General features: G+C 41.8%; 1 protein-coding gene across 1 annotated transcript in view; it reads right to left on the reverse strand.

Moving 5' to 3' along the window:
- The window catches only part of LOC126298909 (glycine dehydrogenase (decarboxylating), mitochondrial), a 304,299-nt gene that overhangs the window by 166,975 nt on the left and 114,298 nt on the right, over positions 1-23,026 (reverse strand). Inside the window, exons 3-4 of the mRNA XM_049990452.1 lie at positions 4,280-4,415; positions 4,007-4,171 (exon numbers count right to left, since the gene is read on the reverse strand). Coding sequence (XP_049846409.1) covers positions 4,007-4,171; positions 4,280-4,415 — 301 coding nt within the window. The remainder of the gene's footprint in view (positions 1-4,006; positions 4,172-4,279; positions 4,416-23,026) is intronic.

The raw sequence follows: 23,026 nt of genomic DNA on the forward strand, positions 1-23,026 counted from the left end.
TTAGATCTTGAAATATGATCATTCTGAAAGTACAGTATTATTATCAAATAGCCCTAATTTTTCTGTTTCTAAATATGTACAATTTTACGTTATGATTTTATGTTAGTTAAACAGTTTTTCAATTAAAAAGTTAAATTTCCAGAAATCTCAGTGTGGGCTTTTCTAAATCCCTGGGATAAAAGATACACACCAAAATTCTTCTGCATAAAATAGATTCTATCATTTTTGCAATTTGAAGTACATGTCCATTATAATTATCTGGGCTGTTATGCCATGGTCAGTTGATGAATTCTGTGTAAATTCCCAATGTTTCGCCCCCGTCTGTGGAGGACATCTTCATCTTCAAGGGGATCTGTAGCTTGATGGAAGGTCCAACACACCCACTGGCTCGCTACTGACTCTTTGTACTTCAGTCATTTAATGTTCACTCAAAACACCTAGCAATCACCAACTGAACTCAGAAATAAGGGTATGACACCCAAGAAATCAATTATAGCTGAACAATAAATTTACCATTTGTCTGACTCCATTTGGAATACTTTGAGTGAATTGTGTATACAACTAAAAGTTCATGAAGTACCATACTGCTGTGAACTGGCCTAGTCATTTGAAAATCTTTTTATTGCATGTTGCTGATGTTATGAGTATATATGTACAAACCTTGAAACACAGAGTTAGAGTGAGCCATAGCATTCACAAGGAAGCTGTATCATTTATAAATACAAAAGTTCCAAGAAGGAACATTAATAAAAACCAATAATTCTGAGACATATATCATTCATTGGACAACACACTATTTCCATAATATGAATGCTGGATACCCAATACTGAGAACAATGCCTCCAATTTTGAAAAAAAAAGAAAAGAAACTTCTTTGGCAGGCAGCTGGGTTCCACAAAAGATCAAGTCACTTAAGATACACACAGAGAAAAATCAAATATTTGATAACAGGAAAGAAAGGGAATTACAAAGATTGGCTGCAATATTTCTGAGACACTGAAAAGTAAATAATAATGGGAGATCTATTACACTGCCTCAAAAAGATGATAAGCGTTAGAAGGGGAAGAGAAAACAAAATTAAACTTTGCACATTGAGAGGGTATGTGATTTTACTTGAGCGATTAAAAAATAACTTTTTAGCAATAGCCAACTTATCATTATGATGTTGAACCCACTTTGACCTGGATGCATGGACCCATTTGGTTGGGAAAGGTATCATAATGACATTCATTTAACTTCTTAAGCAAGCTGGCCCACGAATGCTTTAACTGTTCTTTGAGATCCTTGATACTGGCACTTAGAAAGAATTGACATTTCAGCTGGTCCTGCAAATGTTCTATTGAGAAAAGATTTTTGGGATCTTGTCAAGCATGGCAGTACTTCATCATCCCTCAGACAATCATTACACACATGAGCATTGTCCAGTTGAAAAATGGCACCACGACACTGTCACATGAGAGGATCTAGAATGTCCATGATATATTATTGTGCTGTCAGAGTTCTGTCAATCACTACTAGCTGTGACCTGAAGTCATACACACCGGCTCCCAACATTGAGATGCCAGAAATAACACTGCTGTGCCCCTCCAAAACAATGGAATAATGGGACCCCTCTCCAGACCACCACCACACTCACCAACGAAGGTCATCTGAAGTAATGCAGAAATGTAATTAATTGCTGGACACAATGTGAAATCATTCATTAGAAGTCCAAGCTTCCCAGTCACAGCACCACTCCAAACACAGCCATTTATGTTGTGGTGTTGTGTTAACAGTGAACTACACATGGGATGGTAACTCCCAGTCCAGATGCTGCTAGTCTCTGACCAATTGTGCAGGACGAGACAGAATGATGCATGGAGTCTATTACTTGGTCTTAGATGCCAGTTACAGGTGTTCTTGGTGTGCCGTAGTGTTCAATTTTTGTGGGGATGAGATGTGGTGCACCAGTACCTTGACAACAGCTATATGTGCTTTCATTTTCCCATGCAGTCCAGCATGAAACCACTGTCACATCTAAATGTCCCACAAATCTGGGGTTGCACGATTTGTACAGCTGGCTAAATAGAGACCCGGAAGCGGACCCCTTTCAAACTTTATGGTTACTGATAACACTGTCCCATACAAGTACGTGGCATCTCTTTCTCTTTTAGTGATCACCCTACATCTGACACTCTTCATGCCCCTTATGTACACTACCAGGCCTAGTAACAACACTAGACATGAACTACGCTACTACACTCAGGTGGTTGTTTTATGTCACAGATAATTGCAACTCTGGTCATTTACATACCTACTATGATGTGTATGTGTACAAAATTACATTGACAGCCAAGAGTGGAAATAGGCTTGCACTGGTTTCTAAGGGAAGAAGCAACTATTATGAATGCTGGGGTGAAAGTGGGTTTGTGCCAAATGTGTTATTAATATTTAAATCTATGATGAAATATTGTGATCATACTGATCATAACATTAATTAATCCACCATCTGCCTACGCTCTTTGGATTGTTGAAATAATTAACAGGTTGTCATGAATAAATAGTTTGTTTTATGAAGCCATGTAAACATTACAACTGTACACTCTAATTAAAACAAACAAGTAAAGATTCAAAACATTTAAAGTTGATAGTATCTGCACTGTGCATGAGCAGACAGTTCTTAGATCACCTTCGTATTGTATTTAAAATGCAATCAATCTAATTTATGCCACACTGAAATAATATTTAGGAAACACAAATATTACATTCAAGCTAGATAGTTGATTTGCAACATAAAAGAACAGTTTCCTATTATAAAGTCCAGTAGGCCTCTCATTACACACATTTTTGTGCAGACAAGGAGGGTTAACTATTGACTTAATGATGATAATTCATTGTCAGTACATGGGCCAACTGTACCACGGCAGTGAGAGTAATAATGTAAGAAGGCGTGATATCTGAAGCGGACTTAAGACATAAAGAATGGCTATCAGCCATAGTGTCACTAACATGAGTGGATTCAGTCTTATGTTACAGGTGTGTGCCACTTAAGGACCTATCATATTCAAGGTGGGTAGCAGTAGGGGTGTTCACGCTACCTCTTGCAGTACCATTGTGCATAGTTACTTTCTTTCCCTTTGCAGTTCGCGTGACATCTCTTCAACTGTAACCAGAGCCATTTTTTGTGGACTCTCAAAATTATTTCATCATTCATCATCCATCACAAAACTAGTGTGGGTTTGCCTATCAACCTGTACTTACATCCCAGCTGTACTCGTGTTCACAGCTACCTCTGTCCAGTTGAGAGTACAGCAGAGTTTCCAAGTCATTGTTGTCCCTTATCAGTCAGCGAGTCTTCGTGTGACAGCTTATATGTCTTCAGGCCACGAGTGGCCTACCAGGACCATCCGACCGCCGTGTCATCCTCGGTGGAGGATGCGGATAGGAGGGGCGTGGGGTCAGCACACCACTCTCCCGGTCGTAAGATGGTATTCTTGACCAAAGCCACGACTATTCAGTTAAGTAGCTCCTCAATTGGCATCACAAGGCTGAGTGCACCCCGAAAAATGGCAACAGTGCATGGCGGCCTGGATGGTGACCCATCCAAGAGCCGACCATGCCAGACAGCGCTTAACTTCGGTGATCTCACAGGAGCCGGTGTATCCACTGCGGCAAGGCCATTAGCTATATGTTTATTATATACAACTGTAAATACCAACTAACCATATTGTTGGCAGTAAGTAATGGAGAGCAACTAACTTGTATTTGTATACCACAAAATTATCCATCAAGATGGTTATGATGCTAACAGTGTGGACATCTGGATTAGAAACTAGGATTTACTGATTGATCCCCTTAATACTTAAAGATTTAACTGAGGCTGTGTCTTCAGTCCTTAGCAATACATTTTTGCAACTATTAAATATCAATAATGCATGCTCAGCTTCATGTACACCAATATTTTTCTCTCATAAGGTAGCACAGAATTTTTTTTCTAAGTTTTCTAAAAACTGCTGTTCCCTGTTACCTGTAGCATAGACTCATAGCCTCAGCAGCTGCTGTACCTTCGTCTAATAGGGAAGCATTAGCTACTTCCATGCCTGTGAGATCACATACCATTGTTTGGTAATTCAGCAGCCCTTCCAGTCTCCCCTGAGCTACTTCTGGCTGATAAGGTGTGTACTGTGTGGTCCTATGAAAAAGAGAGAACAACTGGCAATCAGACTGATATGTTCGAAGCCATTTATCTTTCTAATAAAGTAAAGTATTTTAAATAGTATGTGTGTTCTCAAATACATACCAGCCAGGATTTTCAAATATATTTCTCATAATTGTGTGAGGAACACAACAATTATTGTAACCCATGCCTATATAACTACGCCACACTTTGTTCTTGTTTGCTATCTCCTGGATACGTTTTATTAGCTCATATTCACCTGAAATGTAAGTAAATATTTGGCAGTGATGGTTTTATAGTGATATCACTGAAATTAATATATTTGCATTTGTATAAAAGTATAAAACATCAAAGCATTCTTTTCAATACTGAGACTTATTCTGCTAAAGTGTGCAACACCAAAATTTAATTTACAGCATGGCTACTTGATTTTATCCAACAGATACCGAAAAGGGGAAACATTCATTTCCTAACTCTGTTAAGATGCCATCTTTTTCTACTGGTGTAACTTTAATGGTTCAAATGGCTCTGAGCACTATGGGACTCAACTGCTGTGGTCATCAGTCCCCTAGAACTTAGGACTACTTAAACCTAACTAACCTAAGGACATCACACACATCCATGCCCGAGGCAGGATTCGAACCTGCGACCGTAGCAGTCGCACGGTTCCGGACTGCGCGCCTAGAACCGCGAGACCACCGCGACCGGCTGTAACTTTAATAGATTTACCAAATTCAGCATTTCTCATTGCATTAAGCTTACAAACAGGATTGTACTGTATATACTTTACATAATGAAGTAACCCCTGTCGCCAACAATTTGTAGTTCAAGCTTGTGGATCTATGTACCATAATTTATGATAATTCTATGTTGCTATCAATTTGATTTATACAGATCACTTTTACAGAAAATGGTTAACTCTGAAAACAATATGAATAGTGGCAGACAAAGGAGTAGTAACTTTCTTTGAAAATGGAGAGTAGTTAAATTGCTAAGCGAAACTTTAAAACTAACCCTTAGGTCTTGTGGAAGTAGAACTTCAAAATGTTGTAAGGAAGTAGTAAAATGGAAGAGATATATGATAAAAAATAATTTGATAGGTCTGCACAGTGTGGCAATAGTGAGAGAGAGTGAGTGAGAGAGAGAGAGAGAGAGAGAGAGAGAGAGAGAGAGAGAGAGAGAGAGAGAGAGAGAGATAGCACAAAAATTGGCAAAGGCAGTACTGTCATGGCTACGAATGCAACAAAAACATTCCCTATAAGAACTATAATTACCGGAAATCATGGCTGAAAATGGAAATCAACTTGTCCAGCACTTTCTCCTCAACAAACAGATTAACTTTGTTATTCTTTCAACATCCTCATCATCTATGCTAAGCTTCTCATCTTATAACTTCCTTTACTAATCCCATCACTATAAGGGTTACTTTATCGGAAGAGAGATAACCTGAGGTGACACAGTAAACTGTGAGGAGGTTGTGATGCAAACAGGCTCTAAACCAGGGGTTTTCAGACTGTGCATCACAGCTCCCAGAGGCATCACAGCCTTACAATGGGAGTGTAGTAGTGGTTTTACAAAAATAATAATTTGGTTAATTTGCTTTCTAAGCAAAGGAACAAAGTGTTCACTGGTATTGATTTCTTTTGGGCTGGCAAGAAAGTAGTGATACAGTGACAGTGTGCTTGATTGCAGTCAAATATTACTACACAACTCATTTATTTTTATTAAGTAACAATCAGTTTGAAAGTCAGTTTTGTTGAATGCAGATAATCTTTATTTGTTTATTGTCTTTTGTGATGATTTTTGTCTCTCTGTCAGCATGGATAAATTTTTAAATGTAAGTACAACATGTATCGCGCAGCTCTACAGACATTAACAGATGAACATGCAGGAGGTATGAGAACAATTACTCAACTTTTGGTTTTACATGTACTACAGTTGGACATGTTTAATGACCCAGTGTGTCATTTGTTTTAAAGACCTAGCTACTGTAAGCATGTTTTGTAACCAAATGAAATGACATTTGGAGTCAAATCACAATACTTTGGCAAACAAACTATGAGAATAACTCTCCCACAATTTGAAAGACATGAAGAAAAAAGAAAAAAAACTCTCACCACAAAGCTATGATTCCTGCAAAGGCTCATCTTTCACTTCACAAAGATGCCTACTGTGTAGCAAATAGCAAGAAACTTCACAATATAGTGGAAGATATTTTATTTCATATAATACAGGAGTCAGCTGCTAAGCAACTAGCAAATATGCCTTTGTAAGGCAACATTATTAGTCATTGAATACTTGATGTGGCCAAAACCACTAATAGTAGACAATTAATGGTTGGAAAAACTCCAAGGTAATGGTGATTTTGATACTCATTCAATGAAGCCATACACAAACAATGATATGCCTCTAATGTTCATACAGGAAAATTACTCTTGGAGCAAAAGCAACAGACTTCTTTGAAATACTATACTACTCCTTAGAATCATTACATCATAAAAATATTTTTCTTTTCATAACCATATGTATAAACAAAAAGGCACTAGCAAAGGAGAAACACTTAGCTGGCTCATGAGCACACATTTTTCAACAACTAATTAGAGAACAAATACTTCAAACTGCAATTACTCAGTGATTGATTGAGTACTTCACATCCATTTAGACCCTAATTTAGTACAATGTGAATTAACTAATCTGAAGCATACCACAAAAGCTAATGGCTATAATGACAACCTAGTAGACTAGGTAGTTTGTCAAAAATCAGCAAATTTGAATAACACAATCACTTCTCATAGTACCCCTTCAGACTTCAGCTATGTCACTTTACCTTTTTGGGTGATACATTGTATAGACTAGACAACCTCCTCAAATTGCATCATGTTAGTCGCTTTCTACATCCGTGGTAGGATTCAGTACACGTTCGTCCACAATGAACAGCGAACTAAAGATTTCTTCTCCAACTCCAGTATGCATAAGCTCACCTGTGCCCATTGTTCCCTAACACGCAGACTGGTAGTTCTGTCAAAATAAGATTTCAAGAGCTCCATCTTACAAATAAATAAATAAATAAATAAATAAAATATCCTCAATTGTAGAATATCTTAGTACTAGCGGCCATTGTGAACCTACTCTCGACTCCCGCCAGGTTTTACACTGTGACCCTAAAGAGAAAGAACTATTCTGGAATAATTTGAGATAACTAAATTCCTTGAACATTCTAAAAGTTGTATATCTCATTGACCAACTGGTGATAAGAAATCAATTTTTTTGTGACTACAATATCAGCTTTATTAACAGTTGAATAACTGCACATTTCTTTGGTTCACTTAATCCTGTGTTCAGTGTGGTTTATCACACATTCTTGTTTTTTCCCTTATTTACCTTTCTCTACAGATTCATTATTTCACAACCCTGCCTCATTCCTTATATCCGATTCTTTATTTCTTATTCCTTTTGGCTATGAGATGTTTACTTTGTTATTCAATAGTTTCCTTATGCTGTCAGTAGCTCTAGCTTCAGAGCATTTAATTTTGTTTACTTTATAATAACAGCATTATATATTCACATATTCCACTTTACTGTGTTCCCCTTCTTTTTAATTATTATATAGTTTAGTTTTACATTTATCATTATCACTGGCTATATCAGATTCAACCTGTGTATTCCTTATTATTTTATTTGTATTTATTTTAAGCATTTCCCCTTCTATTTTATGTATTCATATGCCTTTGTACTTCTTCTCTGCTCTTATCAGCACCACTTGGCACTTTCTTATAGACTTCATCAGCCCCTCTTAACTTACCTAGTGATACACTCTGGTGGATATGTGGAGTCACTGCATCACCTGTTCACACATGTTAAATGTTTGTGACCACCTTCCTATAATTGCACCGCTTTACACTTCCACTTGTTCAGTGTTTACTATTATTATTCCTTAACTCACGAATTTATATCTATTCTGAGCTCAGTAAAATTTTTAACATTTTAATATAATGTTACTCATCTTGCCATTCTCAACCATCCTCCTGGTCAAAACATGATGGTTGCATATTTTGTTTTAACCTTATGTTATTGAGGCTTTTCATTATCTTACTAATGCAGCTTTCACTGTTTTAAGAAAAGTAAAATAATTTTCATACCTCACTATTAACTCAATCTTGTCGATTGTTGGTGTCAGATAGATTCATGTACTTTCATGTACGTAATAAAAACGGTTTGGTTATTACTTGCAGATAAGCTGAAAGTGTGTCAGTTGACTAATATTTATACATATATTTCACCTGTATCTCTGCAAATTTCACCCTGCAGTTTTGTTTTCATGTAGCTCAGTTGTTGTGATGTAAGTTCTCATGCATTATGTGCTGTACAATAATATAATTTTGTATGTACATTCAGTGGAATGTGGAGATACTGTCTGTTCATGATGCTGGATGACTAGAAGTATAGGTATTTGTGCTTTGTGGGCTACACTACTTTTTCACCTCCATCCCCACCTTGTTGATAGGTAGGTGCTTTTTTTATTTCATTAAGCATCCATTCACCAGTTCCTTGATGTAGGATATAGCTTACTTTTGATTCAACAAGATAAATAATTTTAAGCATATAATACAATACAGTAAATTGTTGAAATGAAATACATTAAAATAACAGTACACTCTAATATATATTCCAATAGATAAAAAAGCAATTTTTCATACATAATATGAAAGAGGAAATAATTTAAATTTATGTCAATGGATATTCATTTACAGTGTAATGGCGCCTCACCTGCAAATGTTTTTAAAGCCCTTTCAATTTTTGTATTTCCTTTATTGTCTTGATGTAGTGGGGAAGTTTATTGCAGAGTTTTTATCAGTTTTTGGTGGTCCATTTTGTCTGACAGTTGTGCTTTCATGCTCACTGTGAAGGTCCAGTTTTTGCCTGGTGTCAGATGCATGGGCTGCTTGATTTGTACATACTAAGTTGTTTTTACCCACTGAAATTTTCTGTATTTAACTGCCTACCTCAAGCATGTATAGGCATGGCAGTGGTAGTATCTTGAAGGCTTTAAAAAGTGTTTGCAAAAGTTTCTGCATGTAGTATTTTCAGTTGTGCTAATAATCCTCTTCTGTGCTATGAACCAGCTTCTGCTTATTGGAGAAATCCCACCAAAAATTATCCCATATCACAGCAGTTCTTCTGCTTGGGCATGAATACACATTTTTAAATAATTCTTTTGTTGTATACCAAACAAGTATTTTTGTGCTGTATCATAACGTGTTCAGCTTCTTGCTTATATAACTGATGTGTGTGTTCCACTTAATGTTGTCCTGAATCCATATTCCTAGAAATTTTGCCAAGTTTACAATTTATGATTGTTTATTAAATAGATTTATGGTGGGAATTAGTGGATGTTTGTTTTGTATGGTATGATGGTGTATTGCAACAGTTTTCTCTGTGTTAACAATAAGAATGTTAGTGGTGAACCTGCAATGTGTGTGGTACAATTTTGTAGTTCATATTGTTGTTCTGTAGAAGTTTTGCCTTTCATCAATACATCTGCTTCATCCACAAATGTTATATATTTTAGGAACTGCTGGATGATTAGGTCATTGACAAATATCAACAACACTGGGCCCAAAATAGAACCCTGGGGGCATGCTGTACTTAATTTATTTTCTTTCAGACTGGTAGCTGTACATAATGTTTTCTTCCTGATGCATGATTTCTACTATCTGTTCTCCGCCTTTCAGGTATGCTTCACCCATTTGTGTGCCAAGTCTGTATACTACGCCGGCCGCGGTGGTCTCGCGGTTCTAGGCGCGCAGTCCGGAACCGTGCGACTGCTACGGTCGCAGGTTCGAATCCTGCCTCGGGCATGGATGTGTGTGATGTCCTTAGGTTAGTTAGGTTTAAGTAGTTCTAAGTTCTAGGGGACTTATGACCACAGCAGTTGAGTCCCATAGTGCTCAGAGCCATTTGAACCATCTGTATACTGCAATTTTTCAAGCAGTAAATTGTGGTCCATTACATCAAAAGCCTTTGGGAGATCCTGAAATATTGCTAATATGTGCTCATTCTGGTGATACATGTTCCTTCTGGTCTATTGTAGACACGGCTTCACTAACAAAATCAAAAATGGCAGTTTCTGTTGGCATGAATTTTCAGCATTCTTACGCCAACAGTGATGATTTCCAAGCGGTAAGTGATATGTGTACCAATTTTGGTTGAAATACGTTTTGTGTATACATATTTTAGTTCAGTCAATTTATTAGTTGTAAGATGACAGTAGTTAGTTTGTATAACACAGTCTTGTAATAAACTATGCAGATATGTACTGTAGAAATCCCTAGAAAACTATGTAAAACCACACTGCCGATTATTCAAAATGTAAACATTTCAAACATTCACAACATTTAATATGATTTTAAAGATGTATGGAATTGGAATTTGTAAATAAAGGCCACTGCACTACCTAAGTATTTTATCTGTAATTTGCATACTTAAAAAGTGATTGTGAAATTTTAGATATGATCATACTTTCATATAGGAAAAAATTAATATCCAACAACATTAATTACTTAAGGTATTTTGTTTGTGCTGACCTAGTCAACACACTTAAAACTCCATGAATATTTAATCTTTATTATACGAGGTCTGTCTAAAAAGTATCCGACCTTTGATTTTCCCACGCAAGGCAACAGCATGGCGCCAATGTACACAGTAAAGTTTTTTGAGCAAAGATACTGCAACAAATTTTGTCAAAAGCTTGGTGGTTCTCAAAGCAACACAATTTGTAAGATTCAGCAGGTGTTTAGAGAAGATGTGAGGGATGTAACACAAACTAAGCAGTGGTTCAACTGATTAAAAAATGGCCACACATCAGCGGAGAGTGACCAGTGTTCTGGCAGGCCCCAAACTGCTCTGAGTGCAGCTGTTGTTGAGAGGGTGCAAAATTTGGTGAAGGCAGATTATTGTTTGACTGTGCGGGAGAAAGCCCAAGAGGTTGGAGTGAGTAAAGATTCTGCACATGCAATTTTGCATGATGATTTGAACATGCATCAAGTGGCTGTTCAAATTTGTGCCCAAGTTGTTGTCGCTGGAACAAAAAGATCTCTGTTTTGACATTCCACAGGACCTTCTGGACACAGGGAATTACAGCCGTTCGCCGACCACCCTACTCTCCAGACGTGGCTTCTTGTGACTTATGGTTGTTTCCAAAATTGAAGACATCACTGAAAGGATCCCATTTTGAGAGTAGAGAAGAGAAGAGGTAATGCAGGGCATGACGACAGAGCTGAACACCATTCCAAAAGAAAACTTCCAGAGGTGTTTCCAGCAGTGGAAGGATCAGTGGTCGGCAAAGTGTGTGCAAGCACAAGGGGCCTACTTTGAAGGGAATTAGGGTACCAACCCCATCGGGTATTCGAAATATTTTTTCTGGCCAAAGGTCCGATACATTTTAGTCAGACCTCGTAAATCTGTAAATGTACTGATGGCACTCATGTATACTGTATGTTTGTTGTTTATGTATTTAAGAGCCACTACCAGGCCAGTTTTAAGCCAGACTGTCCACAATAGTTTTGGTGCACAGTGCATGACAGATAATTATGAAAATAAATTTTTTTATATATCTACTGGTGTTTCATTCCATAGTTTGTGTAAATCCCTGTACCTCTTGATTACGACAGCTATGTATCTAAAAATTCCTACATACTCTTTCTGTAATAACCTGATGTTCTAAAACAACTTCCTTTATTTAATAGTATGAGCCTATCAGAATTCAATGTTTCATCAACAATGAGGTCATAAAAAACCTGGCACAAGCTCAGGAATGGGGAAGGAAACTGGCTGTGTCCTTTCAAAGGAACTATCCTGTCATGTGCCTGTTAGTGAAATCTGCATCGCCAAAAAGGACAGGGACTGCAATTGCTGTGTTCGGATGAGGGCTGAGTTGGCATCCCTTCTCTCACAGCAGCAAGCGGCGCTGACTTCGGTCGCGCAGCTGGAGGCTGTTGCCAATGGGCACCGCTGTGGGAAGCCGGAGTTGGGTATCACGGGGATGTCAACCTTGTCCCGTCTGTCCCCAGACCGGCCTGCCGCTGTGGTTGCAACGGTTGCTGCCTCCAGTGGGACTGAGCCCTCGCCTGTAGTTGATTGGGAGGTTGTTCCAAGGCATGGCAGGCAGCGAAAGACATCCCCGGAGGCTGATCAGAAAGCCTCCCCGGTGCATCTGACAAACAGATTTCAGGCACCGTCTCTGGCTGAGCCAGATGCAGCTGCCTGCCCTGTTTCAGAGGATCATTCTCAGCCTTTAAGGTCTGGGCAATCGCAGAGGGTGGGCTTATTGGTAGTTGGGAGCTCCAGTGTTAGGCGCGTAATGGGGATATGGCGGCTAAGGAGGGCAAGAAATCCAGTGTGCACTCCGTGTGCATTCCGGGAGGAGTCATTCCTGATGTGGAAAGGGTCCTTCCGGATGCCATGAAGAGCACAGGGTGCAGCCAGCTGCAGGTGGTGGCACATGTCGGCACTAATGACGTATGTCGCTTTGCATCTGAGGAAATTCTCTCTGGATTCCAGTGGCTATTTGATTTAGTGAAGGCTGCCGGTCTTGCTTACGAGATGAAGGCAGAGCTCACCATTTGCAGCATCATCGACAGAACCGACTGTGGACCTTTGGTACAGAGCCGGGTGGAGGGTCTGAATCAGAGGCTCAGACGGTTTTGCGACCGCGTTGGCTGCAGATTCCTTGACTTGCGCCATAGGGTGGTGGGGTTTCGGGTTCCGCTGAATAGGTCAGGAGTTCACTACACTCAGCTGACAGCTACACGAGTGGTGGAGGCTATGTGGTGTGGACTGGGCGGTTTTTTTAGGTTAGAAGGCCTCGGGAAAGTACGGGGTGGGCTGCAATCTCAAAGGGTGCATGGTAAATACAGGACGTGCTTGGATCAAGGAACAGTCGGAACTGTAGTTGTAAATTGTTGTAGTTGTGCTGGGAAAGTCCCTGAGCTTCAAGCGCTAATAGAAAGCACAGAAGCTGAAATCGTTATAGGTAAAGAAAGCTGGCTAAAGCCTGAAATAAGTTCTGCAGAAATTTTTACGAAGTTTCAGACGGTGTTCAGGAAAGATAGATTAGGCAGAATTGGTGGTGGAGTGTTTGTGTCTGTCAGTAGTGATTGATCTTGTAGTGAAGTAGAAGTAGATACTCCGTGCGAATTGGTATGGGTGGAGGTTATACTTAACAGCCGAAATAAGTTAATAATTGGCTCCTTCTACCAACCCCCAGACTCCGATGATATAGTTGCGGAACAGTTCAGAGAAAATTTGAGTCTCTTAACAAATAAATACCCCACTCATATGGTTATAGTTGGTGGGGACTTCAACCTTCCCTCGATATGTTGGCAAAAATACTTGTTCATAACCGGTGGTAGGCAGAAAACGTCTTCCGAGATTGTCCTAAATGCTTTCTCCGAAAATTATTTCCAGCAGTTAGTCCATGAACCCACGCGAATTGTAAATGGTTGCGAAAACATACTTGACCTCTTAGCCACAAACAATCCAGAGCTGATAGAGAGCATCATGACTGATACAGGGATTAGTGACCACAAGGTCGTTGTAGCTAGGCTCAATACAGTTTCTTCCAAATCCTCCAGAAACAAACGCAAAATAATTTTATTTAAAAAAGCGGATACTGTGTCACTAGAAGCCTTCCTAAGAGACAATCTCCATTCCTTCCAAACTGACTATGCAAATGTAGACAAGATGTGGCTCAAATTCAAAGATATAGTAGCAACAGCAATTGAGAGATTCATACCTCATAAATTGGTAAGAGATGGAATGGATCGCCCATTGTACACAAAACAGATCCGAACGCTGTTGCAGAGGCAACAGAAAAAGCATGCGAAGTTCAGAAGAACGCGAAATCCTGAAGATTGGCTAAAATTTACAGACGCACAAAATTTGGCACGGACTTCAATGCGAGATGCCTTTAATAGGTTCCACAACGAAACATTGTCTCGAAATTAGGTAGAAAATCCAAAGAAATTCTGGTCGTATGTAAAGTACACAAGTGGCAAGACGCAGTCAATACCTTCGCTGCGCAGTGCCGATGGTACTGTTACCGACGACTGTGCCGCTAAAGCGGAGTTATTGAACACAGTTTTCCAAAATTCCTTCACCAAGGAAGACGAATGGAATATTCCAGAATTTGAAACACGAACAGCTGCTAGCATGAGTTTCTTAGCAGTAGATACCTTAGTGGTTGCGAAGCAACTCAAATCGCTTGATACGGGCAAGTCTTCAGGTCAAGATTGTAAACCGATTAGGTTCCTTTCAGATTATGCTGATACAATAGCTCCCTACTTAGCACTCATATACAACCGCTCGCTCACCGGTAGATCTGTACCTACAGATTGGAAAATTGTGCAGGTTGCACCAGTGTTTAAGAAGGGTAGTAGTAGTAATCCATCTAACTACAGACCTATATCATTGACGTCAGTTTGCAGTAGGGTTTTGGAGCATATACTGTATTCAAACATTATGAATCAGCTTGAAGGAAATGATCTATTGATTCATAATCAGCATGGTTTCAGAAAACATCGCTCTTGTGCAGCTAGCTCTTTATTCGCACGAAGTAATGGCCGCTATCGACAGGGGATCTCAAGTTGATTCCGTATTTCTAGATTTCCGGAAAGCTTTTGACACCGTTCCTCACAAGCGACTTCTAATCAAGCTGCAGGCCTATGGGGTATCATCTTAGTTGTGCGACTGGATTCGTGATTTCCTGTCGGGAAGGTCGCAGTTCGTAGTAAAACTGAAGTGATATCAGGTGTTCCCCAGGGAAGAGTCATGGGACCTCTGCTATTCCTGATCTATATAAATGACCTGGGTGACAATCTCAGCAGTTCTCTTAGGTTGTTTGCAGATGATGCTGTAATTTACCATCTAGTAAGGTCATCCAAAGACCAGTATCAGTTGCAAAGTGATTTAGAAAAGATTGCTGTATGGTGTGACACATGGCAGTTGACGCTAAATAACGAAAAGTGTGAGGTGATCCACATGAGTTCCAAAATAAATCTGTTGGAATTCGATTACTCGATAAATAGTACAATTCTCAAGGCTGTCAATGCAACTAAGTACCTGCGTGTTAAAATTATGAACAACTTCAGTTGGAAAGACCACATAGATAATATTGTGGGGAAGGCGAGCCAAAGGTTGTGTTTCATTGGCAGGACACTTAGAAGATGCAACAAGTCCACTAAAGAGACAGCTTACACTACACTCGTTCGTCCTCTGTTAGAATATTGCTGCGCGGTGTGGGATCCTTACCAGGTGGGATTGACGGAGGACATCGAAAGGGTGCAAAAAATGGCAGCTCGTTTTGTATTATCACATAATAGAGGAGAGAGTGTGGCAGATATGATACGCGAAATGGGATGGAAGTCATTACAGCAAAGACGTATTTCGTCGTGGCGAGATCTTTTTACGAAATTTCAGTCACCAACTTTCTCTTCCAAATGCAAAAATATTTTGTTGAGCCCAACCTACATAGGTAGGAATTATCATCAAAATAAAATACGCGAAATCAGAGCTCGAACAGAAAGGTTTAGGTGTTCGTTTTTCCTGCGCGCTGTTAGGGAGTGGAATGGTAGAGAGATAGTACGATTGTGGTTCGATGAACCCTCTGCCAAGCACTTAAATGTGAATTGCAGAGTAGTCATGTAGATGTAGAAATGGAACTGAAACTTTGTCCTCCTGAATGCGAGTGTGGTGTGCTAACCACTGCACCATCTCACTTGGTATTTAGTTCATGGCCATTAGTGTACATGAAAGTGTACCCTGTCCTGGTATTTTTACAACCATTGGTGTATATAATTTTGGTACTTGTTGATAACAGTGAGAAAGGTGCCCTTATGGAAATGAGGTAAATGGAAGTTATAGGACATTGGGATATATCTAGCTGAACCCGTGGTCAGCATACATAAAAGGTAGGGTGTATGAAGTGATCCAGTGGACGGTAAAGTGGGAGCAAAATATCTCTACAACATACAGTTGAATTCCAATTTGAAGTCTTACTCAAGGTGGACTGTCGGGGTTGCAACTCCTGAGGAGGGAAAAAGAGTACAATTGTTGAGGTGGTTAGGGCACAGGCTGACATAGTAGGTCATGCCAAAACTACAGAGGTACGACCCCTGACTCAACTAAAGGCATAATAGGATTGTTAGAGAAGTGCTTGTGGCAAATCATCCTCACAGTCATGAACATGAGCTAGCAGTCACAATGCTGATAGTGCTGCCGAATCATAAGTGGCACTCCTAGTCCAATTGCAGTGAAACTAGAGCCCCATAGAAGTGCAATAGCATGGAATGATCTGCACTCAAAGCGGTATGGCTAAGAAATTAATGACCATTCAGTTTCTACATGCAGCTTAGTTTGAGCCATCAGATGTGTAACAATTTTAGCATTAACAAGTAGGTCAATGAAGTGGGATTGCACAACTACTCCCACGGAAAGATCCAAGTGGATCATGTTGTGGCAGCAAAAATTTCTAACCTATGCTGAGGTGGTGGATGGTGGAGAGGGGAGGAGGAGAAATGAAAACCATGGTCCTGGGCCTAAGACTGGGCCCTTTTTATGGTGCCTTGAAGTTCATACAAATTCACAATGTTCAGATACAGCATTATAGTGTCCTGCTTGATTCAGTCGCATCATTTAAATATCTGAGTGTAACATTGCAATGAAATATGCAATGGATCAATCATGTAAGGATTGCAGTAGGAAGGGCAAGTGGCCAACTTTGGTTTAGTGGGAAAATTTTGGGAAAGCGTTGCTCATTTGTAATTGACTCCACATACAGGATGGAGTTCATGAACTGATATCTGTACCAAATACACGAGTCATTTTCATAGACGGCAAGTGTTACCATGAGTCCCATGGTGTCCACAAGTCCATTCAGAGCTATAAACACAGTTGTGATACTGAAACAGTGCCCTGGGATTTACCACTCTCCTGCAACTGTGGTGAGCTGAGATATGTTCAGAATCTAATCCAGTGCAATCAGTAAGAAAATAAGTTATAGATAAATAGCAGTTAAGTGCTACAGAAGTTCCAGCTGCATAGTGTGGTCAAGATATAATGGCAGCAGGCAGTGCTGCAGAGCTGTAGCTTTACGAAAGTTGGAAACTGCAATGAGATGGTGGCATTGAGGAAAATATCTATCTTTTTCAGCATTCTTTCTTTGGATATTTAATTAAAAAATGGGTCTTTTCACATAACCATTTTAAGATTATGAGACTGACCACTGAGAGGGGGTGTTTTAATTGTAAAGAATTTGCCAACAGTCTCAGATCATCTTCGCAATTTCATTAGACCACCATGGAACCAGCCTTCAGTAATAAACACCTTCGAGAATGGGCTAACTACATCAATGGTGTCTGTAATTTTAGTTGTCACACTCAAAGATGAGGCATAAGTGATGTTCGACATGCAGGTCTGGCAGTACGCCTTCTTGAATGTCTGAAGTGTGAGTCAGTTTTAGAGATAGGAAAGGAAGGACTACTGGAAAGAGATCACTGTTACAAAGATCATAGTGGCTGGTTGGTTGGTTGAGGGTTAAGAGACTAGACAGCAAGGACACCAGTCTCTTCATCAAGAGGTAGTTCATCTCGAGTTAGTGACAACCAACAGAAATGTGATCGGATAATGAAAGTACGTAGGAGTGGTGAAATTGAGGCACTGAAGGCAATATTGATACCAGAGTACACTTTTAGAGAAAAGTAAAAGCACAGGGATTGGTCTTGTACGTAGGTCAGAGTAGGTTGAGGGGTCTCCTACGGCTCATCAGTAACAAAAGAAACCACTCCCGCATCCAACATCCTACCAATTCTATTAAGGCCGAAGATGGTTATGGACTAGTATTTGATCCAGGAGCTGTAAAAATCTAGCAAAAGATGTTATCAGTGTTCTGTTCCACAGATATTTTTAATAATGGCATATCAAACTTTGTACAAAAATTATTAACTTTGTCCTGACAGATGCAAGCAAAAGAAGCACCCCCCCCCCCCCCCCCCCCCAACACAGCACGTGGCAGAAGATTCCCAAACACCAGCCATCTCACCTACACATTGAAGGTAGTTTAAAATGTTACACTTGAGAATAAAAAACACTTTCATTGTCCTCAAGGATTAGAGGTAAAGTACCTGGAAGACAACGCTTAACATTGAGAGCCAAGGGGAGGGACATTCCACCGAGATATGAGCTACTGTCTGGAAGGGTCCAAAACCACAATGTGGGGTGGCTCATTACATAGCATAAAAATGTTGGTTAACCTGGTATGACCGATGTGGAGATGACAAGAGGATGGTGGATTCCTTCTGGGAAATATGGAACGAGTGGTGGCATGCAGCAGTACTCTCCTTCATAGAACAGAGTTTGTTGTATGGTGTCAGTAGTCTACCAAATCTTGCTTTATCTACAAGTGAAGAAAGGTTTTATTTGCACCTGCAAATCCTCACCTGTCATCATCAAAGTGAATGTGGGATGAGGAATCACTTTGCCAATCAAATGCTCAGACAGTTCAATCTCTGAGATACCCACATGACTTGTGACCCAGAGATAGACATCTGAGCAGGCAATATGACTGAGGTTAAAAAGAAAATCATGAGTAGCAGATATTACAGGATGATAAGAGTGACATTGATCAGTGGACTGGAGACTGTTCACTGAGCCACCATACATTAAAATGCGGTCGAGGGAGGTTGAATTAACAAAATAGAGGGCTCTGTTATTGGCTGTCAGCTCTATTGCAAAAACGCTCAACAAATGTTATTCCTGAGTGGTGGGATATATAAAAGCCTATACCATCCTATCAATGATTTTAGAGACACCAGTATAAATGACAGTAGCACCTAGTGCTCTTTAAGAACTGAGAGGAGTGGACACCAACAGGTTATGGGGTGACAAACTTTTGAACCTTGAAATAGATTGGTCCTAATTCACAGTCTGGCTACCAACCAAGAGAGAGAGTGCTGGAAAACACAGAGCACATTCTAAGGTTAGGTGAAGGTCCCGGAAAAGGGCATCAAGGCGCATTCCAGCTGGTAATCCCAACTAAGGGTGGGTGTCAGGGAGCAGATGTACCTTGTATGCAGAAATAATTTGATAATTTGGATGATTAGGAAATTGTTGGATGGTGACTGCATAAGTGAAGAAGACTTGATGCAAGCAGAAATGAATAGCGGAGCTCCACATTTTGATGAGGACTATTCCAGAAAGCACCAGTGGCCAGTCTTACTCTGCAGTGGTACAGTGGTCAGCACACTGGACTCACATTTGGAAGAATGATGGCTCAAACCTGTGTCCAGCTATCCTGGTTTAGGTTTTCCATAGTTTCCCTACATCATTTCAGGCAAATGCTGGGATGATTCCTTTAAAAGGGCATGGTCAACTTCTTTCCCCATGCTACCCTAGTCCAATGGGACTGATGACATCGCTATTTTGTCCCTACCTACCTACCCACCCACCCACCCACCCACCCACCCACCCACCCACCCACCCACCCACCCCACAGAGATGGACTGGATCCACTAGTTTCAAAAAGCTGAAGGTGCCACTGAGCCGTAAACCTGGCAATCATAATCTATTCGGGATGAGACCAGGGCCTAATAAATATGGGGCAGAGAAGTGTGATGTGCAGAGGTGTGGGCAAGGAAGCAAAGTGTGTTAAACTTCTGCATGCAACTAGTCTATAGTTTACAAATATGGGGTAGTCATGTCAGCTTTTTTCAAAGAGGAATCTCAAAAATTGGGACTGCACAACAATCCAAATGCTGGGTACACAAGTAGTGTTGTGGCTCAGGATGGTGAAATGACAAAATGCATAACTCATGTTTTCACAGGAGAGGATTGGGAACCATGGGATAGGGTCCAAGCAGAGATTGTTCAGCACCTTGGAGCTGGTGTTCAGCCAAGGCTACAGAGTGGGAATTAAACCAAATGCAAAAGTTTCTGTTGATCCATTGTGGAATCTAGACAGCAGCCAGTCAAATATTTACCAAGAAAAATTGCGAAATATGCCAAATAGCCATATGTTTTCTGAAGTTACTTTATGTACATGACAATCAGTTTCAGCATGCCACCTTCAGGCCCCTACACACTCCATTTACAGACTATTGGATGCATCAATACTTGCATACTGGATCAATCAATATCAGGATTTTGTGAATTTCTTTTGGAGTGTTTACTTCAATGATTTGACAAGTAACTTCTGAAAACATATGGCTGTTTGGTGATTCTCCTGGGAAAATGCAGGAGTCATCGATATACGGTACAAGAATGACCTGAGGCCTGATGAAAGTCACTAGATTATTGGTCGTGATGAGGAACACTGTAAAACTCAGCATAGAGCACTGCAAGCCACCATTTTCTTGGATCTGTGAGGTTGATTGGGTGTGGGATTGAAGGGACCAGACTGCTAAGGTCATCGGTCCCTTGTTCCACGATAAAATCACACGAAATAAAAACTGTCAGTCGTTAAAAACGGAGAACTGAGAGAAGGGACGACACAATACAAGAAAGGCAGACAAAGACCAGACAAACGGAACTAAAATCGCACCGAGTGTGAAGGTGGTTGGCCAACCATGAAAATAAGGAAAAGCCAACCACCAAATGACATTAAAACCCACAGTTTAAAACCACAGGCCAAAGGCCCAAGTCAATACAGGAAATAAAAGGACAAACACTCAAATCATACGATAAAAACCCCCTGCCCGAATAAAACTCAACACGAGGTCCGCCATAGCATCGTCATCACATAAAAGGGCAGGGAGGGTATCAGGCAGCGCAAACGTCTGCCTGAGTCCTGTTAAAAGCGGGCAGTCCACCAAAATGTGGACCACCGTCAGAGCTGCCCCGCAGCGACATAGCGGTGGGTCCTCCCGGCGCAACAAATGGCCGTGCGTCAGCCACGTGTGGCCAACGCGCAGCCGGCAGAGGACGACAGAGTCCTTCCGAGAGGCCCGCATGGAGGAGCGCCACACACCGGTCGTCTCCTTCACCGCCCGAAGTTTGTTGGGCGTGGGCAGGGTGCGCCACTCGTCACCCCAGGCACCAAGCACTTTCTGGCGCAAAAGCGACAGGAGATCACACTCCATAAGGCCGAGTTCCAGAGCCGGTGAACTCACCGCCTGTTTAGCCAGCGTGTCAACCCGCTCATTGCCCGGGATGCCGACATGACCTGGGGTCCAAACAAAGACCACGGAGCGGCCGCAACGGGCAAGAGCATGGAGCGACTCATGGATGGCCATCACCAGACGGGAACGAGGAAAGCACTGGTCAAGAGCTCGTAAACCACTCAGGGAGTCACTACAGATGACAAAGGACTCACCTGAGCGGGAGCGGATATACTCTAGGGCGCGATAGATGGCAACCAACTCGGCAGTGTATACACTGTTCCCGGGTGCCAGCGACCGTTGCTCACAATGATCCTCTAGAGTAAGAGCGTAACCAGTGCGACCAGAGACCATCGAACCGTCGGTATAGGTCACGGCAGATCCGGGAAACTCGGCAAGGAGAGCAACAAAGCGGCGGCGGAGGGCCGGAGGAGGGACCGAGTTTTTCGGACCCTGTGCCAAATCCAGCCGAATGCATGGTCGGCGCACACACCAAGGGGGCAGACGGAGATTGGCCCGGAAAACAGGCGGGAGAGGAAAAAACTCAATCCCACACAGTAGAGCCCGGATGCGAACCGCGATCGTACACCCCGACCGGGGCCGCCTGTCTGGAAGATGGACGATCGAGTGCGGGAACAGGAGACGGTAGTTGGGATACCCTGCCAAGCTACAAACGTGGGCAGCATAAGCGGCCAGAAGTCGGTCGCGCCGGATCCGCAATGGAGGAACACCAGCCTCCACAAGTAAGCTGTCAACAGGGCTTGTCCGAAATGCTCCTGTGGCGAGTCGGATCCCGCAGTGATGGATGGGATCCAGCAATTGCAACGCTGATGGCGACGCCGAACCATAAGCCACACACCCATAATCAAGGCGGGACTGGATCAGCGCTTGATACAGCCGGAGAAGGGTGGATCGATCGGCACCCCATCCGGTGTGGCTAAGGCAACGGAGAGCGTTTAAATGCCGCCAGCATGTTTGTTTAAGCTGCCTAATATGAGGCAGCCAAGTCAACCGGGCATCAAATACCAGTCCCAAGAACCGATGCGTCTCTACCACAGCAAGAGGTTCACCGTCAAGGTAAAGGCGTGGCTCAGGGTGAACCGTGCGACGCCGGCAGAAATGCACAACGCAGGTCTTAGCGGCCGAAAACTGGAAGCCGTGCGCTACAGCCCACGACTGCGCCTTGCGGATAGCGCCCTGCAGCTGGCGCTCAGCAACTGCAATGCTAGCGGAGCTGTAGTAGAGGCAGAAATCGTCTGCATACAACGAAGCTGCGACGGACGATCCCACCGCCTCAGCGAGCCCATTGATCGCAATTAAAAACAGGGAGATACTGAGGACAGACCCCTGTGGGACCCCGTTCTCCTGGACCCGGGAGGAACTATGGGACGCAGCAACGTGCACGCGGAAGGAACGAGACGACAGAAAATTCTGAATAAAAATCGGGAGCGGGCCCCTAAGACCCCACCCATGAAGTGTGGCCAGGATGTGATATCGCCAAGTCGTATCGTACGCCTTCCGCATGTCGAAGAAGACGGCAACCAGATGTTGGCGGCGTGCAAAGGCTGTACGGACGGCAGACTCTAGGGAGACCAGATTATCGACGGCAGAGCGGCCTTTGCGGAACCCACCCTGAGACGGAGCCAGAAGGCCTCGAGACTCGAGGAGCCAACTCAACCTCCGGCTCACCATACGTTCTAGCAACTTGCAAAGAACGTTGGTG

This window comes from Schistocerca gregaria, chromosome X (genome assembly GCF_023897955.1).
Source record: "Schistocerca gregaria isolate iqSchGreg1 chromosome X, iqSchGreg1.2, whole genome shotgun sequence".
Lineage (NCBI taxonomy): Eukaryota > Metazoa > Arthropoda > Insecta > Orthoptera > Acrididae > Schistocerca > Schistocerca gregaria.